The sequence below is a fragment of the Juglans microcarpa x Juglans regia genome, chromosome 7S, assembly GCF_004785595.1.
Source record: "Juglans microcarpa x Juglans regia isolate MS1-56 chromosome 7S, Jm3101_v1.0, whole genome shotgun sequence".
Taxonomy (NCBI): Eukaryota; Viridiplantae; Streptophyta; class Magnoliopsida; order Fagales; family Juglandaceae; genus Juglans; species Juglans microcarpa x Juglans regia.
In genome coordinates, this window is record NC_054607.1 from 4,188,435 (window position 1) to 4,211,570 (window position 23,136).

Genomic DNA, 23,136 nt, shown 5'->3' on the forward strand with positions numbered 1-23,136 from the left:
GTGTCACTCACATATTAGGAGCTATTATTTGGGATATAATGAACTGATCGATTATAAAGTTTTCTCATTAAGTAATAATAGATACGCAACCTTTCTCTCAACTCCTTGACCAATTATGTTGTAAAATAAAATTAATTATATAAAATAATAATAATTTTTATAAGTTATTCTATAAAAATAACCTTTATTTAAAACATGATTATGAAAAAAAGCATTCCAAGACACCGTTCCATCTAACATGTTCAACCAATTTTGACCCCATTGCTACAAAGAAAAAACCATGTTTCTTATATGATAAATGTATATCTGCAACATATTACAAATGCATGTTATATATATATATATATATATATATAAAATGATATTTATAGTTGTAAAGTGCACAAACGTCGCATAATTCTTTTAAAAAAATGAATAAATACGAGACCCACATGAAATAAACTAATTTTTTAATAATAAATTTCATTTTTTTTCAAAACGATTATGCGGCTCTTGCACACTCTAAGACTGCATGTAGCATTCCTCATAGTAAATCAAATCCATCACTTGTATCATCAATCTGAAAGTGTATAACTTTAAACGAAACCAATTAACATAAAATCAAGTACAAGTTTGCATGGAGAGACTGATTGATAAACTAGCTTTTTCACGTGAACTTCGTTACATCAATCATCTCTTACAAACACCGTGGAGATCTATTGGAGCATGTCTCCTCTACAAAATGTAATCCAACTCCTTCCCCCTTGGTTTTGACTAGTGCAGCAAGCTAACCCCCCTTCACTTGGCTAAAAAACAAGTTGATAGCTTTCCAATATCACAGAGTAGGATCATCTACTTCTTTTGAGATAGACCGGAAACTTGATCTTGGTCATAACAAAGATAAACAGCATTATTTTCCTGCAGGAAGCAGAGTGACCAAACTATTTAGGGCTTCAAATTTAACTTGCTGAGAGCGGCAATGATTCTCTCTTCTGTAATCATTCTGTGGTTTTCATAGAAGTCTAGTATCTCCATAGAGATATTTTTTACCTGTAAAAAACATGGAAATCATTAATGGTTTTACTTTTTTCAAGCTGCAAACCATAACAATGACCTCAATGAAAATTTATGTGGTTTGTTAAAAACATGGTCATACCTGCAAGTCACATGGTGAAGAGTAGTGCTAATGAGGCACTGGATTTAGCAGTGGGGTAACAGACCATTTTCATGCCACTATCATCTATTTGCCGCTTGTACCAGATGAATTTTAGTAGAGGATCTAGAGATTCTGAAATCCTAGATAGGTACTTTACTCCTTTAAACTCAAACCTAACCAAAACTACATTCAATTTCTACTCTCAGTTTTTGCATTGTCACCTTATAGCCAAGGATATAAGAGAAAAATAAAACTAAAAATAATTCTAAAAATTATATATTACAAGGTATTTCGAAATTTAACCGTGATACTCTTCTAATCCAGAAAAATGGCATAATAATAAATTTTAGAGCTTAAAAAAGGTACAGACTATTTGAAAATGCTCCAAGACAAGCAATTTGGCCTCTGAATTCGAGGCAAATCACCTAGAAGTTCAAAATATTGGTTGGCAGTTAAGAGTCAAGCCATATCACCTGAAATATGATCATGTATTGCTATAATTTTAACTAGAATGGGCTCCACTTTTTCACATCCTTTCCCAGTTTCCCTCGGTTTTTCTCTAGGCAACTAAACAATCTAACATTGAAAATTGGATGCTGAAGACAGGACCTAATACCATGATTGGGTTTTTTTGACTGATTTTAAATGACTTGCACACTGCATAGAGAGTAATGACGAGGCTTCCAAAAGAGGCTGCCAGTTCATTGTTTTACTTTAGATTTAATTGGAATGAGAGGGAACAGACAAACCATGACAAAAATAAGATTTAGCTTGGAAAATCTACCGCATTCATATCGATACGAAGCTCTTCGAACCATGCAGTGGTATCTTTCTCCCTGAGTACGCTAGCAATGTAAATGCAAGCTAAAGCAATCAGATGTGGAGCATGTATGAGAACAAGGTCTGTCTTGTAGGTGTCATTCACAAGTCCCCTGCATGTTTCAAAGCATTTGGGCTACATCATGTCTATGTTCTTTTCTTTTTTTCCTCTCTTTTTTTGAAAAGAGCATCATGTTTACATTGTAGTAAATTAATCAATCTTTTTATTTTGTCTCCAACTTAAACGAGGTTATCCTTGTTTCATTTTCTTCCCCCTAGGATTCTTTTTCCCAATGGCATCTTCTCACTCTTTTTGCATAAGAAAGAAAGAACCCTATCTAATTTCAAACTTGATATATTTAAAAATTTATACAAGTTTGCTGTGATTTTAGTGAAAAGAAGCCATCTCAACTATATATATATATATATATATATTTCTACAATGCATACGGTGAAAGATTAGTAAGATAAAATCAATAATTGGAACAAATCTATCACAAGAATATTAAAACTATATTTGTCCTGAAAAATTGAAGGGAAAAAAAGAATAGATAAGTATGTTGACGTGCATCCCAGCAGCCACCTCAGAAAAATGACTATGCTGGGAATTAGACTCTTACCAAGTTAATTGAGTCATACTGATATCATTCAGGCCTGCATCCTGAAGCAACCTGCCAAAGCAAGGAAAAAGAGACAGACTTCACTGACTGGTCATAAAAAATAAAAATTGGAGGAAGATATCTCATTGAGAAGATCAACTATCTATCTTTCAGAAATGAGCAAACTATAAAAAACATGCAAAAAGATCAACATTGGAACCAACAGATATCATGTATAATATGTAGACACAGGCATGAGGAATGGCACCTAATTTAGAATAGTGCTATCTCAAAGTTGGATATTAACTAGCAGTGACTAAGAATATGAAGACAAACTGCATTTACATTTCAGCCAAAATGTTTACTATCAGATATGCAGCTATGCTTGTAATCTAATCACAGTTCAACCATAAGCACAGACATACTATTTGATACCATGATAAAAAATCTAATCACCCAACCAAATGATGCCCGAGAGAGAGAAAAGGACAGGGATTCGGCGGCTTAAATAAGGTGAGGTACCAAGTCAAAAGAGAAAATGACCACAACTAAAATTGAACACAATGAATTTTACAAGATGTTATCTTAGCAATCAAGTCATTCATCAAGTTGATGGAGCTTATCTCTAACCAATTAAAGTTCACACTAAAGGATTAATTCTCAGAAGATAAAAACCAAATATCTTACAGCCAATCTGAAGTTGCTAAAGATACATGATAAAGAGGATCAAATACATACTGAGACAATGCTCGGTAAGGATGGAATACAACTAAATAACAGTTGAGGGCTTCTAAAATCTTCATTTCCATTTCAAGGATGTCTTTGATCTCATACCTATCGTACCTATACTTTTCATCAGAATCTGTGAAACAAGAATAGGTGGGCTCTAAGAAATTTCAACAGTAAGTAAAATGTCAATGATTGAGTTTGGTGGGAATTGAAATGATTTAATCCATATAAGTTCAGTATCAAGTAGTTACATAATTTCTTGAGCACAAATACAAGAAGCCTGGCCTGCAGTGTGCTTTCTTCTGCTTTTGATGCCAGGTACAAGCAGGTAGGAGCCACGAGGCGCGGATCATATTCATTCATACTCTTTCTGAGAAAACAAAAAGCAGTCAAGTTTAGCCAGTGATCGCAAATCTGGGCTTAAATGTGCCTAAATGTATTTTCTTATGAGATGATACTGAAATGACAACATAGAATGTCCTTTTAAATATTCAAGAGTAATATAACAGAGAAAAATAAATATTAAACCGACACCAAGTTAACAGTGCGGCAAAATAAAAATGAGAAAATCTATGTTTTTCTTATAAAGCTCTCTCCCAAATTCAGTCAAACAAAACCACATGAAACAGGCTGTCAATCTCAGTTCTATTTTTTTTATTTCTTTATTTTTTGCACGAACATTGTAAGGTTGCTCTTGTGAATAATGAAATTCAAAGGAATCCATAAACACAATGTATTCATCCATGGGATATGCCATTAATTAATGTTTTGCTGAGTAAAAAGATACCAATGGAGCAAAACTACAGACGCTTTGTAATGACATGATATGAATAATATAGGAAGTAGAATATGGTTGTAGGGAAAAAAACTAAAAAAGAAAAAGGGCTTCATATACATAATACAATGAACTAGCATTAATCAATTACCAAGTGATTTCTAAAAGTCAAAATGAACTTCATAGTTGTTACTCATATCAAAAGCAATGATTAGGCATAAGCTTGTGGTCACAGACCAAACTTATTTTTCCATCATAAGTTAATTACTTCAAATACCTGGTGTAAACACGTCTCATATATGCCACAGCAGTAGCAACCACCCTGAAACATTTGACCAGTATAATAAAGATTAAGTAGTGAAAATAGTCTAATAAAACTTTTATGTACCAATTTTATGAAGTTAAGGAAACACAATTTACCAAATTAATTGTTATTACGTGGTCCTGGAGTATGCCAAAAAAAGAATTTAGTACCTAATGCCCAAAATTCTTAGAAACAAATCAATTTGTTCCACTTGTATCCATAGAAGTAGCAAAACTAGGAGCATCTCACTTACAAGCCAATAAAGTTGAGACAGTACCCATTATATTCCAACCAGTCTACTTATCAGAAAACAAATTCCAACCAGTCAAATCTAGCTTGGAGAAATTCTTGAACATCCTATTCTTTTCTATCTCAAGTTGAAATTGGGGTTTAATCAATTTAGCCATCAGGTGTGGCCATATGTGATATTTTATCCTGGAATAAGTGACTTCTGTTATTCCCAATAAACATTGCTCGTCATTCCATTAAAATTAATCTTTCTTTTAGCAAGCCCGGACATTGCAAAGTACAATGTATTTAGTAAGGATGACATATCCAGTTGTGTCCTGCCAGAATATCAACAACCATGCTTAAAGAGCATTGGCATTGGCTTCATCAAAAGCCTAGCCAAATGTAAAATTTGATGAATTTCATCAAAATAGAACTGCATTGGATTAGTCAAAGATATAAGTGAAAAACTTTGAGCTACAGTAAATAGATAGGTTTCTTCAAATTTGAAGGGCTATTATTCACTCATCAAATCTATTTTTTATTCACTTTTTAATCTCCAAAAGTTTTTTTTATTCACGTTTAATCACCAACCATCTTGTAATAATAATGTAAGAATCAAATTAAATTATTAATTGACATATGATTAATGTAATTGTAAAATATGAAAAAAAATAAAAATATTTTTATTAAAAAAATAATATCATATTATTATTTTGATGAATTCAATAGCTAATTCAATGTGGAGTTATAGCTAGAAAAGTTTTGGATTTATAGAAATTATGTACTTTTCATCAAATTTTAGAGATAACTTTGATGAAGTCAATGCCAATGCTCAGAAGACCATGCATTTTGGTGTTGGTTAGAAGTAATTCATTAACATATGAAATTCTGAAATTACATTGTGATATAACCTTTCAGCATAAAAGACACTGGTAATCGTTAAAGATACATGCTATGGTATAACTACACATCACACCAACTAAAATACAAACATTTTAATTTCCACGATGCATTAAAGAATCTTGCTTGAAAACTCTCAAAACCTCTGTCAAGAGGAATATCAGAAAACATTATTTCTTGCTCTAACAAAAAGGTAGAACAGTCTAAGAATCTAATTCTCTAAAAATAGGATTAAAACTGAATTTTTTAATAAGTAACCGCAATAAATCATTGTCAAGATTAGCAGACTTCTAAACAAATGTACTACACCCTGGAATATAGCGCCCAGAGACTCTTCTTTTTCTCCAGAGGCGATTTTGCTCTCTAGCAAAAGATCGGTACATTTTTTTTTTTATAAGTGTAAGTATATTAATAAAAGAATAGGCAAAAGCCATGTTCAGTACAAAGAATGTCCTAGCTAAGTAGGAGAAACAAGGAAATCATGGAAATCTTGGCCATTAAAGTTAACGGCAATGGTCCAAGTACAAAGAGTTCTAAAAAAGAAAGCATTTAGTTCCTCCATTGATCTTTCTTTGTCCTCAAACGTCCGTTCATTGCGCTCCTGCCATAAACACCACATGACGCAAATAGGCAACATCTTCCATACAGCCTTGATCTGTTGGTTACCTCTTAAATCTGTCCAACTAGCCAACATCTCCACTACAGACTCGGGCATAACCCACCCCAAGCCTAGTCTTCTAAATACTTCATTCCAAATCCCTCGAGCTATATCACAATGTAGTAGAAGATGGTCCACTGATTCACCCTCGTTCCTGCACATGCAGCACCAATCTGCAATGATCACCCCTCGTCTTCTCAAATTATCCGTTGTGAGGATCTTATCCAAAGAAGCGGTCCACACAAAAAACGCTGCTTTGAGAGGCGCCTTGTGTCTCCAAATCCTTTTCCAAGGGAACTGAGTTGGAGGTTCTTGTGACAGAGATTTGTAATACGAGCGAACCAAGAATAAACCTTTTCCCGTAGGTATCCACCACAATAAATCAGCTTGATGGTTACTGCGTTTGAGTGGATACAAGAGGCCGGAAAAAGCTGCAAAACTGTCCACTTCCCAATCATATGCCGCCTGGCTAAAATTAATGTTCCATTGAATTTGTTCCCCCACTATCACCATAACTTCCACCACAGAGACATCATTGGCACTTGCTACCCTAAAAGAATAGGAATAGATCCTTTAAAGCACCATTACCACTCACAAGTATCATACCAAAATTTGATCCTATTCCCATCTCCAAGACAAAATCTTGTGTGCCAGGAAAAGACCCCCCATCCTCTTCTTATATGTTTCCACAAACCCACACCATATGCCCCACTCACTTCTTGGTACACCATCCCCCCATAATTCTTCATATTTACTCTCAATCACCAGTTTCCATAAACCCTCAGGTTCTTTATGGTATTTCCACAACTATTTCCCAAGTAGCGCCCGATTAAAGATTCTCAAATTTCTAATGCCCAAACCACCATAAGAGCTAGGTCTACATACTTTTTCCCACCTAACTAGGTGGAATTTAAACTCTCCACCCAATCCTCCCCACAGGAAATCTCGTTGAAGTTTCTCAATGCTAACCGCCACACTTGCTGGGATAGGGAACAAGGAGAAAAAATAGGTTGGTAAGTTAGATAACGTACTCTTTATCAAGGTAATCCTACTACCTTTTGACAGATACAATCTCTTCCATCCTGCTAATTGATGCTCTACTTTCTCAATCATTGTATCCCATATAGAAGTCGCTCTCAAGGCGGCCCCCAATGGAAGACCAAGGTATGTCATAGGGAGTGAAGCAATCTTACACCCCAGAGTATTAGCCAACTGTCGTAGACGCTGCACACCTCCAATAGGCACCATCTCTTATTTATCCAAGTTCACTTTCAACCCTGTAACTGCTTCAAAACAAAGAAGGAGGGCCTTTAATACACGGATATGATTATTATCTGCCTCACAGAAGATAAGAGTATCATCTGCAAACAATAAATTCGAAATATTAATAAGTCCCCCACCCGGGGATCCTATTGAATAACCATTTACACACCCATTTGCAACCAGGGCAAAAGACCCAAACATCTCATCCTCTCAGCACAGAGGGGTGGTGGAGCTTCTGCTCCTCCCACCCTCCTCCCTTCTGGCTTGTCTAGAAATTGTTCAGATTGTTTTCTACTGATTTTTTTCTAGTTTTCCGTCCATAGCAAGGAGAAGCGCTAATCTATTGCCTTCTAGCCCCATAAGACCGCCACGTGCCGTACCGAAGGACTCCCCAGCCGCTGATCTTTCAGACGGCCAAAGCAAAATGCAGAAAGGAGCAGCGTGTGGGCCACACGCGCGGTTCAAACCATGGGTGAGATTCACACGCCACTGCATCGAGGAGTGCTTGCTGCTGCCACGCGCTGCATTTTCGAGGCTAGCGACCTTGGATCCTTTAGACCCGACCATCCTCCACTCTCCTAGCATGGCGTGTGGCCTCCACAATCCCCAATGGTCATCTGACGGCAATTCAGTGCTTCCCCACTCCCAGTTTACTATTTTCCTATGTTCTTGCTCCCTTTAACCAAGGATTGTGGGAAAGAGATAGTGGAAGTCTTCGGCAGTCAGTCCAGACCAGCGAAATGCAGCACACATCACTTCACTACTTCCAGTTGCAGTATTACAGTCCATTTTCGGTCTGTATCAAAACCGCTTTAAGCGATTTCCCCTTGTGGGAAATGGGTGGTGGTCAAGTCATTGGCCCCAAATCCTTTTATTTTTTATTTTTTATATTTATGTCTTGTGTTGTATTTGCTAGTTTGGGATGGCTCCCACCCTGTTGACTATTGTATCTTGTAACTGTTAAATATATCTATAATATGTTTGTTTAGAAAAAAAAATGTACTACACCCTGACAGACTGATGATTTGCCTAAGGTGAGGTTTGGATAGTGAGTTGAGATGAGATGAGTTGAGATGAGAGTTGAATAAAATATTGTTAGAATATTATTTTTTAATATTATTATTGTTTTGAGAGTTGAAAAAGATGAATTATTTATTATATTTTGTATTAGAATTTGGAAAAATTGTACTTTTTTTTATAAGTAATAAGAATTTTATTATCACGAATAAGCATAACCCAAGTACACAAGAAGTATACAAGGGAAATACCCACAACACTCTAGAAAACAAGAAAACTAAAACCGAAACAGATTCAGTACATTCTCATCCATTCCTTTCAAATATCTTAGCCCACAAACTCAAAAGTAGAAAAGAAAAAGTTTCGAAGATCTTCAAAAGAGCGCTCTGTCTTCAAAACATCTCTCATTTCTTTCTAGCCAAAGACACCACATTAAACACAAAGTAATCATTCTCCATCTGGCAGCAACATCTTTCCTCACCAAACAACCCCGCCAACATGCAAGAAGCTCCACAGCTTCCTTAGGCATCACCCAAAATAAACATGTCCGACCAATAACCTCATACCACAAAGAGTTTGCCACCTCACAATGTAAAAACAGATGATTTACAGATTCTCCATCCTTCTTGCACATGACACACCAATTTGTCATACACAAACCACGTTTTCTAAGGTTATCCGTAGTTTCCCTAGAGTAACAACCCAACTGAAGAACGCCACCTTAGTAGGTACCTTCACCCTTCCAAATGCTTTTCTATGGAAATACACAACCAGAATGACAATTAATGAGAAAGTTGTAATGATTAGAGTTGGGATCAACTCTGAATCCAAACGGTCTTAAATATCTCCAGGGAAAACTGTACGAGTTATACGTGAACCAAAACTGTGAACACCATCTAGCAGAGGCATTAAAAAAAAAAAAAAAAAAAAAAAAAAAAAAAAAAAAAAAAAAAAAAAAAAAAAAAACAACAACAACAACAACAACAACAACAACAACAAAGCAATTCTACTTGTAAAATGAAAAGAGAAAATGAAAGCATAAATTAGGAAATCATAAGTGATAGTATCAGTAGCATTAGGAGCATAAGTTCAAACCTTTGCCTCACTTTTACATGTTGAGCCAATTTCAATATATCTGTAATGAAATTCAGGAAAAAAAGAATTTTGAAATGATGCGGGAAGCAAAATTATTAGTAGTGTCATGTGTACACAAGTGAGTGTAAAACACTTTGCCAAGAAATACCAAGTAATAATTCCATGATTATACAAAGTATGTGGGTGGAATCTTCAGATTACCACAAAATGACAATTAACAAAGGAAATCCATAAAATCAAGAACTGTAGGAGATGGTATGAAGCCAAAAAATTACATAGCAATTTCGAGCAGAAAACATAATCCTACTAAAACACTCACATATGGGCACAGAGAGAGAGAGAGAGAGCATTTTTCATTCAGCTACAATTTGGCTAATGATACATGAATGAATAGTATCTCTAATAGCATAAGAAACCCAATGTAACAACTTGAGAACCATATTCTGAAAATAAAGATTACGCATCTTATTTTGCAGTTTAGTCTTGTAGAAACCTAGTTAGGTACTTCTCATGTATACTTCTTGTGTACTTGGGCCTTGCCTCCATTTATGAATAAAACTTCTTGATTACCTATAATAAAAGTCTTGAAGAAACCTATTATATCAAGGTGAACTGCCCTAGGAAAGCAGCAATTCTCAATCAAATTCCTTTCAATTCCCTTGACAAAATCATATACCACATGCAACTTTGGCTTGGGTTATGCCTAGAAGAATAGTAGACCCTTGCCAAATGGAGAGGAAAATATGGTCACCCACAAATTGCAACAATGTGGAAGATGGTCCCCATTTATCTAGTGTAGTGTATTTAGGGGGAAAGGAATGATATAACTTTTGGGAATAATGAAAAAAAAACTAAAGATATTTAATAGTTTCTTTTTCAATACTTCGTTCCTTTGGGCAACTACTATAAATTTTAGTGGACTACGATTTCATGGATTTCTTGTATCTTTTCCTATTTCTAATTAGGTGTCTACGTGTATGAAAATGATTAAACTACAACTCTCTTACAACTCTATATTAAATATATGGTAGTGTTGTTAAATTAAAATTCAACTTTAATGGAGTGACATCATTGCATGGTTGGTTGTGAAATGGGTTGTAAAAAAGTTGTAAGCGGGGTTGATGTATAAATCTGACATTCCAAGCATGAACCATCATTAGTTTCTTCAATATACTAACAAAAAATAAAAAAATAAACTGTAAGCCTGAAAAAGAAAAGCACCTACAAGTATTGAAACAAGCTGAAACCCAGATGAAATTCAACAAAACTATTTGCATGAAATCCAACAATCAAGTGAGACTGGGAGAGGGACAGAGATCATACAATTGGCCATATGCATCTTAATGAGCTTGAAATCCTCAAGAGTGATGCCCTTGTCTTTGTCAAGTGGGTGCACCACATCCACCTCTTCCTGGTCCAATAGCTGTTTTCTTGAAAACAAAATACCCACAATTCAGAAACAAACGACTAAATATACCAAGACGAATATGAAAAACAAAGTAAATAAAAAATGAAAAACAGGTCGTGTTGAAAACGTACTGGTGAGAGGATGTCCAGAAATTGGCAGCCATTTTTCGTATCAGAGACCAGGAAGATTCTGAGAGTGCTCTTATGGAACCATCAAAAGTTGCTTCGATCGTTCAAGATTCAGTTTTTCATGGTACAGAGTAGAAGGAAAAATCTTAGCCTTGCAGCAAAAGGGGAGGTCGGATTCCTGGAAGGAAAGGAAGACTCCGTTACCGTTTCGGCCCATTTCTTGGTCCCGGATCAACATAAATCAGGCCGACTCAGGGCCCAAAAAACCTTTGCCTTGAGACAGCCCAAACTATGAAGTCTCATAATCGTATTTGCCGTTTTGTTTTCCATTATCTCATACATCACACTTATTTTTTAATTTTTTATTTTTAATGATAAAGTTAGGTCATTTGGATATTACATATTAAAGTACATTTTAATCTCAAATAAGTTAAAAATTACGTTTAAGAAAAGAAGAATTCTACTTATCATCCTAACACCACACATCACACATGATTATTTATCATTCTATTTATTTTTCTTAAAAATTATATTGTATAGGAATGATGAATAGAAGAACTTAATTAATTTAGTAGAAATAAAACAAAATAAATAAATAACTTAAAAATAATTGTAATATGTGGTGCGTGAGATGATGAATAACAAAGCTAAAATTCTAGAGAATCTTGTCGAAAAATCATGAGCCTCATTTGGTTACACAAACTGTCTCATCTAATTATTATAATTTTTTAAACTCTGATATAAAATATAATAAATAATTCAATTTTTTAAATTTAAAAAAAAATATATTATAATAATATTTTATTCAATTTTCAATTTTCATCTCGTCTTATTTATCTAACCAAACGAAAATCAAAATTTTATTAAATACCTTGTTCAGAAATAATACAATGAACACAGTGCTAGGTCCAAAATCTTCCTATACCAATGCAAACTCTATTTAAATTAGAAAACTATAGCGATTTGACACTTAGAATAGAACATTCGATTGTTTTTTTAATCCTTCTCTACAAATTTTCTTCTCTTTATGTCATAATCCACAGGAAGTCCTTCATTTTTCTCCTCTTTCTATCCTTCTCCCACCAACCCACCCTTTGTCCATATCTTTTTCTTTGCAATTTTTTTTCTCTCCTTTTCGATTAGTTACATTACGTCTGATCTATTGTCTTTCTACCACCGAAATGTAAAATGTCACAAACAACACTACCATTATACCATATTTACCGTTTCGATTATATTTAAATAGAAATTATATTTACAGTCTTAGAATGTATATATTTCATATACTTATTTTAAAATAAATAAATAAATTTAAAATCTATGTAAAAAGAAATTTTTTTTAATGATGTATTCTACTTTTAAAAAAAAAAATTACACGAAATTTGCATACATTAAAATTATATCTAAGATTAGTTATATTTAAAAGCAATCTAAAAGCTCATAAAAAAAAAAAAAAAATACACTATCTAGAAGCAGGTGCATGAGTCTTATATATACCCCCACAAATATGCAAGTATTGGTACATATCCGATCCTCCAAATCTCACATGTGCAACGTGGATGATTCCCCGTCTCTATATATTTCAAATCTACCATACTTTGCTCCACCACCATCAAAGCATAGCCCCACAACTGTCGCGATTATCTCTAATGCAAGATTTGAAAAAACGATTCGATTTAACTCGATTCAAATTGTCTAGATAAGAAACCGAGCCGATTTGAGTGAATATTTTGACTCGTTTCAATCAATCGATTCAGATTGATTCTATTCGATTTTAGACCAATTTGAATCGATTTCAACTTATTCAAAACTATATTTATGTTTAAGTTGTCTAACAACTAAGGTTTTTTTTTTTTTTTAATTTCTTGTACAAAAATATGATAGAACTAAACATATATTAATTTTTTTTTATCATTGTATTCAATAAGAATAAAAAAACAATAGAAAAATTAAGGAGATGAACGAGTATTTTATATTAAATTTATGGTTATGTATAAAATACTACATTTGTCATGTATTTATAACTTAATGGTCTTTATCCTTCTCGTATATAAGACAAAAAAATATCAACAATTAGATTAAATACATAAATTACATATTTATTGAAACTATTTAGACTTATATAATATTTTTTATTGAAATTAGTTAATGAATTTATATTTTATACTCTTTTATACATAATATAAAATGCTTGAATTGTATCAAATATGATTTTTTATATTTTTTTTTATCAATGTTGAAATATCCGATTCAAAATTATCATGAATTGCTTGATTTGATGAATTGGTCTTTACCCAATTCCGATTTTTGGAGCTTACTCTAATGACCCATTACTAATTTAAGACATTCAATCTTAATTACCCGACTTTATTTTAACTTTGTCTCAATGAGAATTCAAAATGAAATGATCAGGGGATCTCATCAACATAACAACAAACTCAATACTCTTCCCTTGTTACATATTGCAGCCTCAAGTTGCATCCGAATAGTCCATCAAATAGGCTAAATGCAAATTGCTATTATAGCGATCCTCTATTTGACTAAACGATCTCAGTCAATTAGATTCAAGAGATGTTTAGATTTAGAGATTAGATAAATTCTCAAAATTTTCAAATTTTTTTGTAATTTCACTTCTAAATATCACTAAAACATATAATATTTTATAATTTTAAATTTTTAACTTTTTTGTCTAATAATTATTTAATAATTATAAATTTGTAAAATAAATTAAAAATTATATTTTACAAATTCTCTTCTTCGGTTTATATATGAGAATTGCTACAAGTATAAAAAAAATTACATAAAAACAGATTTATAAATTGATATAATTTTATAAGATCTGTTAAATTAATTTTATAATTTATCTCAATATATTTATGAAGTATTTTATTTTATTTTATATATTTTTAAGTAGTTTTCAAATACGTACATGTGAACATAGCGACGTTGGTGGGTTGTTGCTTTTATGGATGTTGGCGAATAATGAAAATGTGGCATGTAAGCCAAAAAGAGTAAGAAAACGACACGACATTCGTGAAACACGAAGGCCGATATTCTGTGCACGGACATTTTAACAGCCTGGTTTCCTTCGACCAATCTTCTTCTTCTTCATCAGCTCAGCAGCTGAGACGGGACGGGCCTGCTAATAATGACCACATTTTTCTCGAGTGGTGCGAAGTGAGTTCTTCTCTCTCATTTTTTTCTGAGGGCAAGACAGGCTATATCGGACCATTAATAGCTTGGGCCCCCACAATCTCAGTCCCTCCCGGTCCTCTCTTGCACCGAGGATATATTGAAGTGATTTAATACAAAAAATACTATAATAAAGAAAACGTATAAAAATAAATTTATATATTTAAGTGATTTAATATAATATATTAAAGTATAAATTATTGTTATAATAAATTAAATTAAAATATTTTATAAAATAATGTCTATTTTTATAGTTGAAACATTTTTCTTTATATAAATATTGTAAAATTTATTTAATATGTATAGTAGTCTTTCACTTTATATCATTTTCAAGGTTCAATGTCAAAAAGGCACATAGATCGACTTGAAAAAAAAAAATTCAATAATTCGTGACTTATTTAAATCCAGAATAGATAATTAGTGACTTATTTAAATTCAGAACAGATAATATTCTTTTTTAATATTATTATTATTTTAAAATTTAAAAAAATTAAATTTTTTATTATATATTTTGTAAAGAATTAAAAAAATTATAATGTTTAGATGAAATGAATCGAAAGAATCCCTATAAATAGGTGCATTAATATCAAGCTAGTGCCTTTACTTTTTATTTTTATTCAACAAAAATAAAGAAAAGGACAAGTGAATTTCTGCTATAAATTTCACATGCAAGTCTCGTTTCAATTTGCATTCCATCCCAATATCTTCAGCTCATATAAGCAACATGGAGTTTTCCTTCCAAACAATCTCAGCACTTATAGCTTTGCTACTCATCTTTAGCGTCTTGAAAAAGATTGCATCACGTACCATTTACAGGCATGACGCCAAAATCATTGCAGTCCCTGAACCATCAGGGGCGCTGCCCATCTTGGGTCACCTCCATCTTCTAGGAGGCCAAGGCCCAGCCGCCCGAACTCTTGGTGCCATGGCCGATAAATTCGGCTCACTTTTCTCTCTCAGGTTCGGTCTCCGACGAGTCTTGGTGGTAAGTAGTTCGGAGATGGCAAGGGAATGCTTGGCTACAAACGATAGAGTTTTTCCTACGAGGGCAAGCATAGCAGCGGGAAAATACATGGGTTACAACAACGCCGTTTTTGCACTTGCTCCTTACGGACAGTATTGGCGTGATGTGAGAAAGATTGCCATCCTCGAGCTTCTGTCAAGTCAACCGATTGAAAAACGAAAGCACGTCCGAGCATCAGAGGTGGAGTCGCTCGTTAAAGATGTGTACTCGGTGTGCGAAAACAACGGGGTGGTGGATATCAGTGATTTGCTCGAGCACATGGCGTTCAACATCATCCTTAGGGCGCTAGTAGGAAAGCGATTTTCCGGTAGCGAATACGGAGAAAGAAATAGCGAGGGGAACCGTATCAGAAGCGGGATAAAGGAGGCTTTGCGTCTCAGTGGCGTTTTCGTCATGTCGGACGCCATTCCATGTCTTGAATGGATGGACTTCCAAGGGCATGTTGGTTCCATGAAGAGAACCGCAAAGGAACTTGACTCTGTGGTTGATGCTTGGCTCAATGAACATCTACGACAGAAATCGGAGGGTGAGAGTAATGGTGAAAGTGATTTCATGGATGCAATGCTATCGACCCTTCCGGCAGATGCTGTGATTGCGGGCCATACGCGTGATACTATCATCAAGGCGACAACGGTGGTATGTTAACGTTATTGTTATTAGTTAACTTGTTCCTCAACCGTTTTAAAGATTCTTCTTCATGGACTTCCGTGATAGTGTGGTTGATATGTATCATGGCCAGCCATGATGGAGACTATTTTTCTTGGGGGTAAAATCTAATTAAATATATAACTTTCAAGAATAACTAATTACTAATATATGATTTAATTAATAATATACCAAATCACTTAGGATCGTGAATTTTTTTATTGTAAAATAGATCATCCAATCTTTTATATCAAGTCGTATCAATTTACAAATACTTCATTTTTCTAAGATTTCCGTGTAGATTTAGCAACTTTCTTTCATATTTTTTTATTAACATTGGGTATTCGAGACCAGTGTTCCGACTAATTTCAGAAGTGCATAGACCCTTGACAATGAGTTTTCTGTAAGTACAACTCCGATAATTTAAGGAAAAAATCTTCTAGTCCAATTGTTTACATCCAAGAAGCCAATTCGAACCTTAGACTTTAAAGGGAGCATACCACCAAGACCAAAATCTTTATCACTTCAGTCAACCGTCAGTCGTTACTTCTCTTTCATAATTAACCCCCAAAGTTAGTAGAAAAAGTTCCAAAAGTTTAAAACACTTGCATATATAACCAAACAAATTTTACCAAAAGATTTACATTAGTTAATTATTAAAGGTGATGAAATAGAAAAAAGATCCCTTTCAGTTATCCCTCAACAACTTAAGGATCTCGATGAAATTCATTAATTTGCATGCCCTCCCATTTTTTTCCTCCTATGTGCATGTGAATTCCTTATAATTGAGTCACTTGATGATCAATCACTTGCATATAATATATTAATTCTAATGATCATTTTGATTTCTTATAGAGATAAATACATATTTTATATTTCATTAAATCCATAAAAATAATTTATGTATGTACAAGTTTAATTTAAAAAAAAAAAATCTTCTACTATAGTACTCATTGATTCATTTTATTAATTATTTGCAGGTTCTCATCCTAACAGGCGCAGGAAGCACAGCTGCTACTCTAACATGGGCACTGTCCCTACTCTTAAACCATCCGAAAGTGCTCGAGGCTGCCCAAGAAGAGCTAGACATTCATGTAGGCAAAGAAAGATGGGTGCAAGAATCTGATATCAACAACCTAAACTACCTCCAAGCCATTGTCAAGGAAAGGAAACCCTACGCTTATACCCACCAGGTCCTCTCACAGGGCTGCGCGAGGCCCTGCAAGATTGTAACCTCGGCGGCTTTCATGTTTCCAAGGGCACCCGTTTGATCATCAACCTATGGAAGCTGCAACGAGACCCGCAAATATGGTCGAATCCGTCCGAATTCCAACCGGAGAGGTTTCTGACAACTCACGCAGACATCAATGTCTGGGGCCAGAACTTTGAGTATATTCCGTTTAGCTCTGGCAGAAGGTCGTGCCCCGGAACTTCTTTCGGCTTGCAGGTGGTTCACTTGGCACTAGCTCGTTTGCTGCAGGGATTTGGCATCTCCACCATGGGAGGTGTGAAGGTGGACATGCGCGAAGGTCTGGGAGTTGACTTACCTAAGGTAGATCCACTCGTACTTGTACCCAAGCCTCGCCTTCCAATGGAGCTTTATTAATTAAGTGCTTTGAACCAAAGTTCTCCTTTCAACTATCATGATCAGGTTTTTCTACCAGAATAATTCTATTTTGAAGCGTTGATCATCTGCCGCTATATTTATCTGTCCGAATTGTAAAAATGTTTTGATTAGAAAAGTATAAGAAATCTCGATCCAATCGAAAGGTTATTAATTATAGTAAGTTGCAGCTTGTTAGAGGATAAGAGTTGAATAACAATTGCCCTACTCTTTAGGCAATTAATCATCAGCTGTATTCCCATGCATGAAGTGAACAATCTGTGTTGAAATATAGTTTCTTAATTGGTAGGAGATCATAAAGGTGCCGTTAGGATATAAGTAAGTTGAAATAAAAGTTGAAAGTTGAATAAAATATTATTAGAATATTATTTTTAATATTATTATTATTTTGAGAATTGAAAAAGTTGAATTATTTATTATATTTTGTGTGGAAATTTAGGAAAGTTGTAATGATGAAATGAGATGAGATTAGATTAGATGAAATACTTTCACTATCCAAATGGGCCTATTAAATTTTAAAAATATTTATATACATTCTCCTCCCAATATATATTGGTCTACCTCATATGTTTTTTCTCAGTGATGGATTCAAATCCTTCAAGTAGGAGTGGCAAGAGCATCACCACTGAAGTCCCAACACGAGGTACTGTGGGTCCATTTACATTTGTCTGGGCACACGTCATATGTATACCTCTCTTCCACTCTAGATAGAAATTTTTTAAGTACTTCTAAAGTTGAGGCCAATATGCACCCTTGAAATATTTAGGAAATTTGGAACGTGAGATTATCTGGAAAATGATTCAAAATGGTGATTAGTTTATTGGATAACAAGCTTTATGGAATGCATATTTCCAGTCATAATGAAGAAGGAATGATAGATTGGATCAAAAGGGGAGACCCTGACGGATTTAATGTAATTTGTTGGTTTTCTAAGCACACAGACTCATTCATTGAAGCAACAGGGGAACACCCTCATTTAACAAAGAACAAAAGGTAGGAAGATAAGATATAAAATAAATTAAATAGAGGGATATGGTGCCAATTTGCTATTGTGTGTTACGTGATTCATGACTCCAAAGTCCAAACTCACCAATTGAAGAAACTAACATGCCAGTTGCTAGCGACCGAATCAATTACAAAGTATACAGAAGCAAGCCAACATAGTTATCAGGATGAAAATGATCCAGGAATCTATCAAATAAAGGGATGAAATGAGAGAAACAGTGGATAACATTCAAAACCCTTCATCTTTAATGACAATAGAGATGGACTATACATTTGAAAATTCTTGAGTATTTGCAAAATAAAGCAAAAAGTATGCAGCGAAACTTCTATTTACAAAGAGAATTACCCGAAAGCAGCAAAATTTTCAACTTAATGACCTCCCTGTTCGACTAATTATTCTCCTTGAGCTTATACACAGTGTCAATGTATTCTTCCGTGTCCCGAAGGAATGAACCAAAAGCAACAGCCTCCAACGCCAACCTCTTCAGACTCGAAAATGAAGTCAAGATCAACTCATGATCATTCTCAACTAAATTAACCTTTTCATCCCAAAAAAGTGCACAGCAATGACTCTCAATCAAGTTAACAGCCTCCTTAGATTTAAGTTTTGCACATCTCTGCATCGCATCAGGGTCAAATTCCTTCACATAACATTTCAATGTTTGACGTTTCATTTCCTGGTTAGTTGACCCTTGAGAATATGACATAGATTGTACATTACTAACACCGCCAAAGAGGAGATTTTTCAATCCATACGGACACATCTGTTGGAACTGAAGGGGGTCCTACGCCCAAGATTGTCCTGGTTTACCAAAGCTAGACCTTGCTCCAAGTGGTGCCTCAATGATGCAGACTTCAAAAAGTAGCCATGTAAGATGGAGGCTGCATATACTTGGCTAAGCTTGAGCCGTGGAATCTTAGTTGTTGCCCAATGGTCTGTGACACTAGAATCTGCTCTCAAGCCGCTGACAGTCGTAACATGTTCCTTGACCATCTCCAAAACATCCAAGCTGTGGATGGACTCCAGCTCCCAGTCCCTTGAAGGCCATATTTCTAGTCTGCCATTATAAATGCATCTAGAGAGCCTTGGAACCAAGGGGACTTTGATCTCAGAAAATTTATAAAAGATTAACATGTACATGACATCTTCAACGGCTAGTTGGCACTCTTGCTCCTTTAGTAGTGCAACCCTCCTATCATTCATATATATATATTTCAGGTCATTAAAAAAAGATTTAAGAAAATAAAATACATTTGTTCTGTTAATATCTGCAAATCAATGTTCCAAAATAACAGTTCAGTCAACAAAGTATTCCAATAACAGTTTATCCACCAGGGTTCTAGGCGCTCAGCATAAGCCATTAATTCCACTTGAAACACCAGAGACAATCACAATGCCATACCAACACGAACTATGGACCTCAATTTGAGAAGTTCAATCCATATGGAACATCAGACCCAAATACCAAAACAACAGGCATCAAACTAATTGGAAGATGATGCCTCTGATTCCAGAATTAGGAGTGAAAAAAGACCACCGGGAAAGAATTTTCAGTACAACTTGGTGTTGGTTTATTTAGGCCATGCATGGGCATGAATCATGTAGGGCTTAGGATAGATGTTGATAGAATGGAACACAAAGCAACATGAAAAGTCAAACCCTGATCAAGTTATCTCATAATGCTGATTTTATGTCACAAGGCAGGATAGTAACTGAAAATCAAGGATGTTATCTTACAGTCCTGATCATGTAGGTGTCTAGCCATTTCTATCAGATTACAGGACAGACAAAGCAGTTATAAAGCATAGATGAGACGAAATGCAGCCCTTCATTACATAATCTTATATAAACCTATTTCAACAGAACTCATTAGGAATGGCTTCAAATGCTACATAGATACCATAAACATTATGTTGTCAATAGATCTTACCATCTCCAGTAAACAAGACCGGGCACACATAGAAGTCCGATATTGTAAACCAAGTACAATAAAACAGCCTGATTTCTCAATTCCAACCATCTGATTCAATTCTAAACATCTCACAATCTTTTGACCACCCAAGAGATTTGAATGAAATCATTAGAAAAAACAGATTTTTTCACAGATGATCTACAATTGTAACCCATCACATAGTTGATCACATCCTAAATCACAAGAATTCACTGAGGAGATATTCAAAGAATTCTAATCAATGGTAAGAAAGGAACTCAACCCAAGTTGACAACCCCCTTAAGAATCCAGAATAGATCATGGGTTATGCTACTGTAGTTAGTTACAACAAAATTAAAATTGTCTTTATAAGTTACGATGTAGAGCATCCATTTTAATGCCAATAGTAAAAGGTCCTTTTCATCTTTAATACATACAAAACAACCTTCCCAAGTTCCCATTGAATCTCAAAACAAGACAACATAGAAAACAAAAGGGAAAATGAGGCAATTAGTCGTCCTGTTTTGTTTTTACATGGTTCAATAAGTTTCCAAACTTTGATCTGGAGTTTCCCAATCTAATCTGTGAAAATTTCGAAGAGACTGGAGCATTCCACAGGATGAAATTTAGCAAGTCACAGGTCATGTCAAATTACTGATAGCATTACATGAGCACATGACGCTGTGACAGTTCAAAGCTACAACAGGGACTACTTAATCACCACAAGTTTAAAAAACCAACCATATTTCTAAGATACTTGCCTCGGATCACACCCTGATAACTGCTACCATGCTCTCTCAAGAAACTCACTCCAAAATATGCCAACAAAAATACTGTTTAATAGAAACAGAATAATCAATCAACTACTTAATCAACTATAACTGACTAATAATTTTTTTTTGTTTATCGATAAAAAAACTGACTAATAATTTCACAAGCTTATTCTTTTATGTCTTTCAAAATTAAACTCGGCAATGGATCTGAAAAAAAACAAAATCTTATAAATTATAGTACAAGCCAACAGCTTTTATGAACAAAAGGAAGCACGGTTATTACTCCTCACAGATGCCCACATATTCACAAGTTTAACTAACGAATCAAAGGTCACCCACTTTACTCAATAAATTCTATGTGCATACATCATTATAAAAAAAAAATAAATGAATGCAAACGTACATACATACAGACATACATACATATGGACACATAGATAGCGATTCATGAGGAGAAATAAACAGACAACAAAAGATAGATACTAAAGGAGCAGACCTGTGAAGGCAGGCTTCATCAGAGCCAACGCTGAGCCGCATACGGGAAACGGCGCCATCGCGAACATCGGCCAAGAGCTTCAGCTCATCCGCGACTGCGATGTGGAACAACTGGCGGTGGTTCTGCAACACACTGCTCAAGAACCTCCCCGGCTGGGACCGGGGCTCGAGCGGCGAGTTCAGGCTGCTACTGGGCTCGCAGTGGCTGGCCCCGGCGCTCGCGATTACCGAAAAGACCCTCCTGGGCCTGATGGAAAGACCGGATGCGGCACGCCTGGCAAGAAGGGGATCGTTGGTGACGTCGAGGACAGTTTTCGTCGAAAAAGCAAGGGGCTTTCGAAACGAGGGAGGGGGATACGGAGAAGAAACTGTGAAAGCAGTGGGGGTGGGGTTGCCGTGGCGTAAGAAACAACAGTCCATTAACAGAGTGTGAGTGGAAAGGCAAAGGATTTGAGAAGTTTGTACTGTAAAGTGTGAGAGGGGTTGGGCGAGTTTCAATGGATACGATCGGGGTTTGACTTCACACTGGCCGAGGGAGAAGGACAGCCATGACAGAGAGATGGGAAGATCAATTGCCAATTATTTATAAAGAAAGAGAGAGAAGTGTTATCCAACAAAACCACTTATCAATTATCACACTTCAATCCTATTATATTATTTAAAAAATTCACCTTTATCTTTATATTTTATTTACTTTTCCTAATCAGGATTCCTCTTTTGATTTTTTTTTCCCCCCAAAAATCATGGGTTATTGAATCTCTCACGCCCATAGTAATATATTTTTAGGTGTTTTAAGGGGAAAAAAAAATTACACTTTCCATCTTCAAATGATCATATTTTTACAATTTTTATACGATTTATTTTATTATCAAATCGCTATTTATTGTGGACATCATCTATATCATTTAAATAGTAAGATTTAATTTGTAAAATTAAAATTTTAAAACTTATCTATTAAATCAAATTATGACATGTAAATATTTTATTAAATGTGTTATATACACCGAGTTAATAATAGAATTTTTCGATTTATATTTTATAAAATGATATTAATTAAAAGCTAATTTGTTGGTCTAATAAGCTATTTCAAGTTGTTATATTAAGATAAGTATTTTAGCTGTAAAGATATTTTATAAAAGTAAATTTACAATCTCACTCGATTTGATATAGTATATCAGATTATAAAATTATTTTTATTTTAAAGCAAATCTAAGGCATCACATAAAAGCATAATAAATTTTTATTTTCGTAAGATTTATTTATATAGAAGTTTCCTTATAATAATATTGTAAACAAAAAAAATAAATAAATAGGACTTACCTTGTAAATTCTAGTAAAGGAAAATGACAAGTTTTCTCTTGGTAAACAATATAACAATTGAACCTA

General features: G+C 34.6%; 2 protein-coding genes and 1 pseudogene across 5 annotated transcripts; 1 reads left to right on the forward strand and 2 right to left on the reverse strand.

The window, feature by feature from the left end:
* Positions 1-626: 626 nt before the first annotated feature.
* Positions 627-11,282, reverse strand: LOC121241187 (cyclin-C1-2-like). Of its 4 annotated transcripts, none has more exons than XM_041138854.1 (9): positions 11,065-11,282; positions 10,849-10,948; positions 9,526-9,565; positions 4,335-4,379; positions 3,534-3,652; positions 3,292-3,415; positions 2,575-2,625; positions 1,920-2,067; positions 627-1,029 (listed from the first exon to the last, which is right to left on the reverse strand). In XM_041138854.1, exons 2-9 carry the CDS (start codon positions 10,862-10,864, stop codon positions 925-927), a joined length of 648 nt encoding a protein of 215 aa, XP_040994788.1. In that variant the 5' UTR covers positions 10,865-10,948; positions 11,065-11,282; the 3' UTR covers positions 627-924. The 4 variants fall into 4 exon arrangements, with proteins under 4 accessions (XP_040994788.1, XP_040994787.1, XP_040994786.1 ...); XM_041138853.1 differs by having other exon boundaries at positions 627-897; positions 10,849-10,955; XM_041138852.1 differs by having other exon boundaries at positions 10,849-10,955.
* Positions 11,283-14,915: 3,633 nt separating this feature from the next.
* On the forward strand, positions 14,916-17,962 carry LOC121241323 (dimethylnonatriene synthase-like). Its single transcript, XM_041139051.1, is given in 3 exon segments — positions 14,916-15,913; positions 16,903-17,082; positions 17,085-17,962. Coding segments are annotated over 3 exon segments (1,560 nt in total). The 5' UTR covers positions 14,916-14,977; the 3' UTR covers positions 17,529-17,962.
* Positions 17,963-18,725: 763 nt separating this feature from the next.
* On the reverse strand, positions 18,726-22,363 carry LOC121241325 (annotated as a pseudogene).
* Between the last annotated feature and the right edge of the window lie 773 nt (positions 22,364-23,136).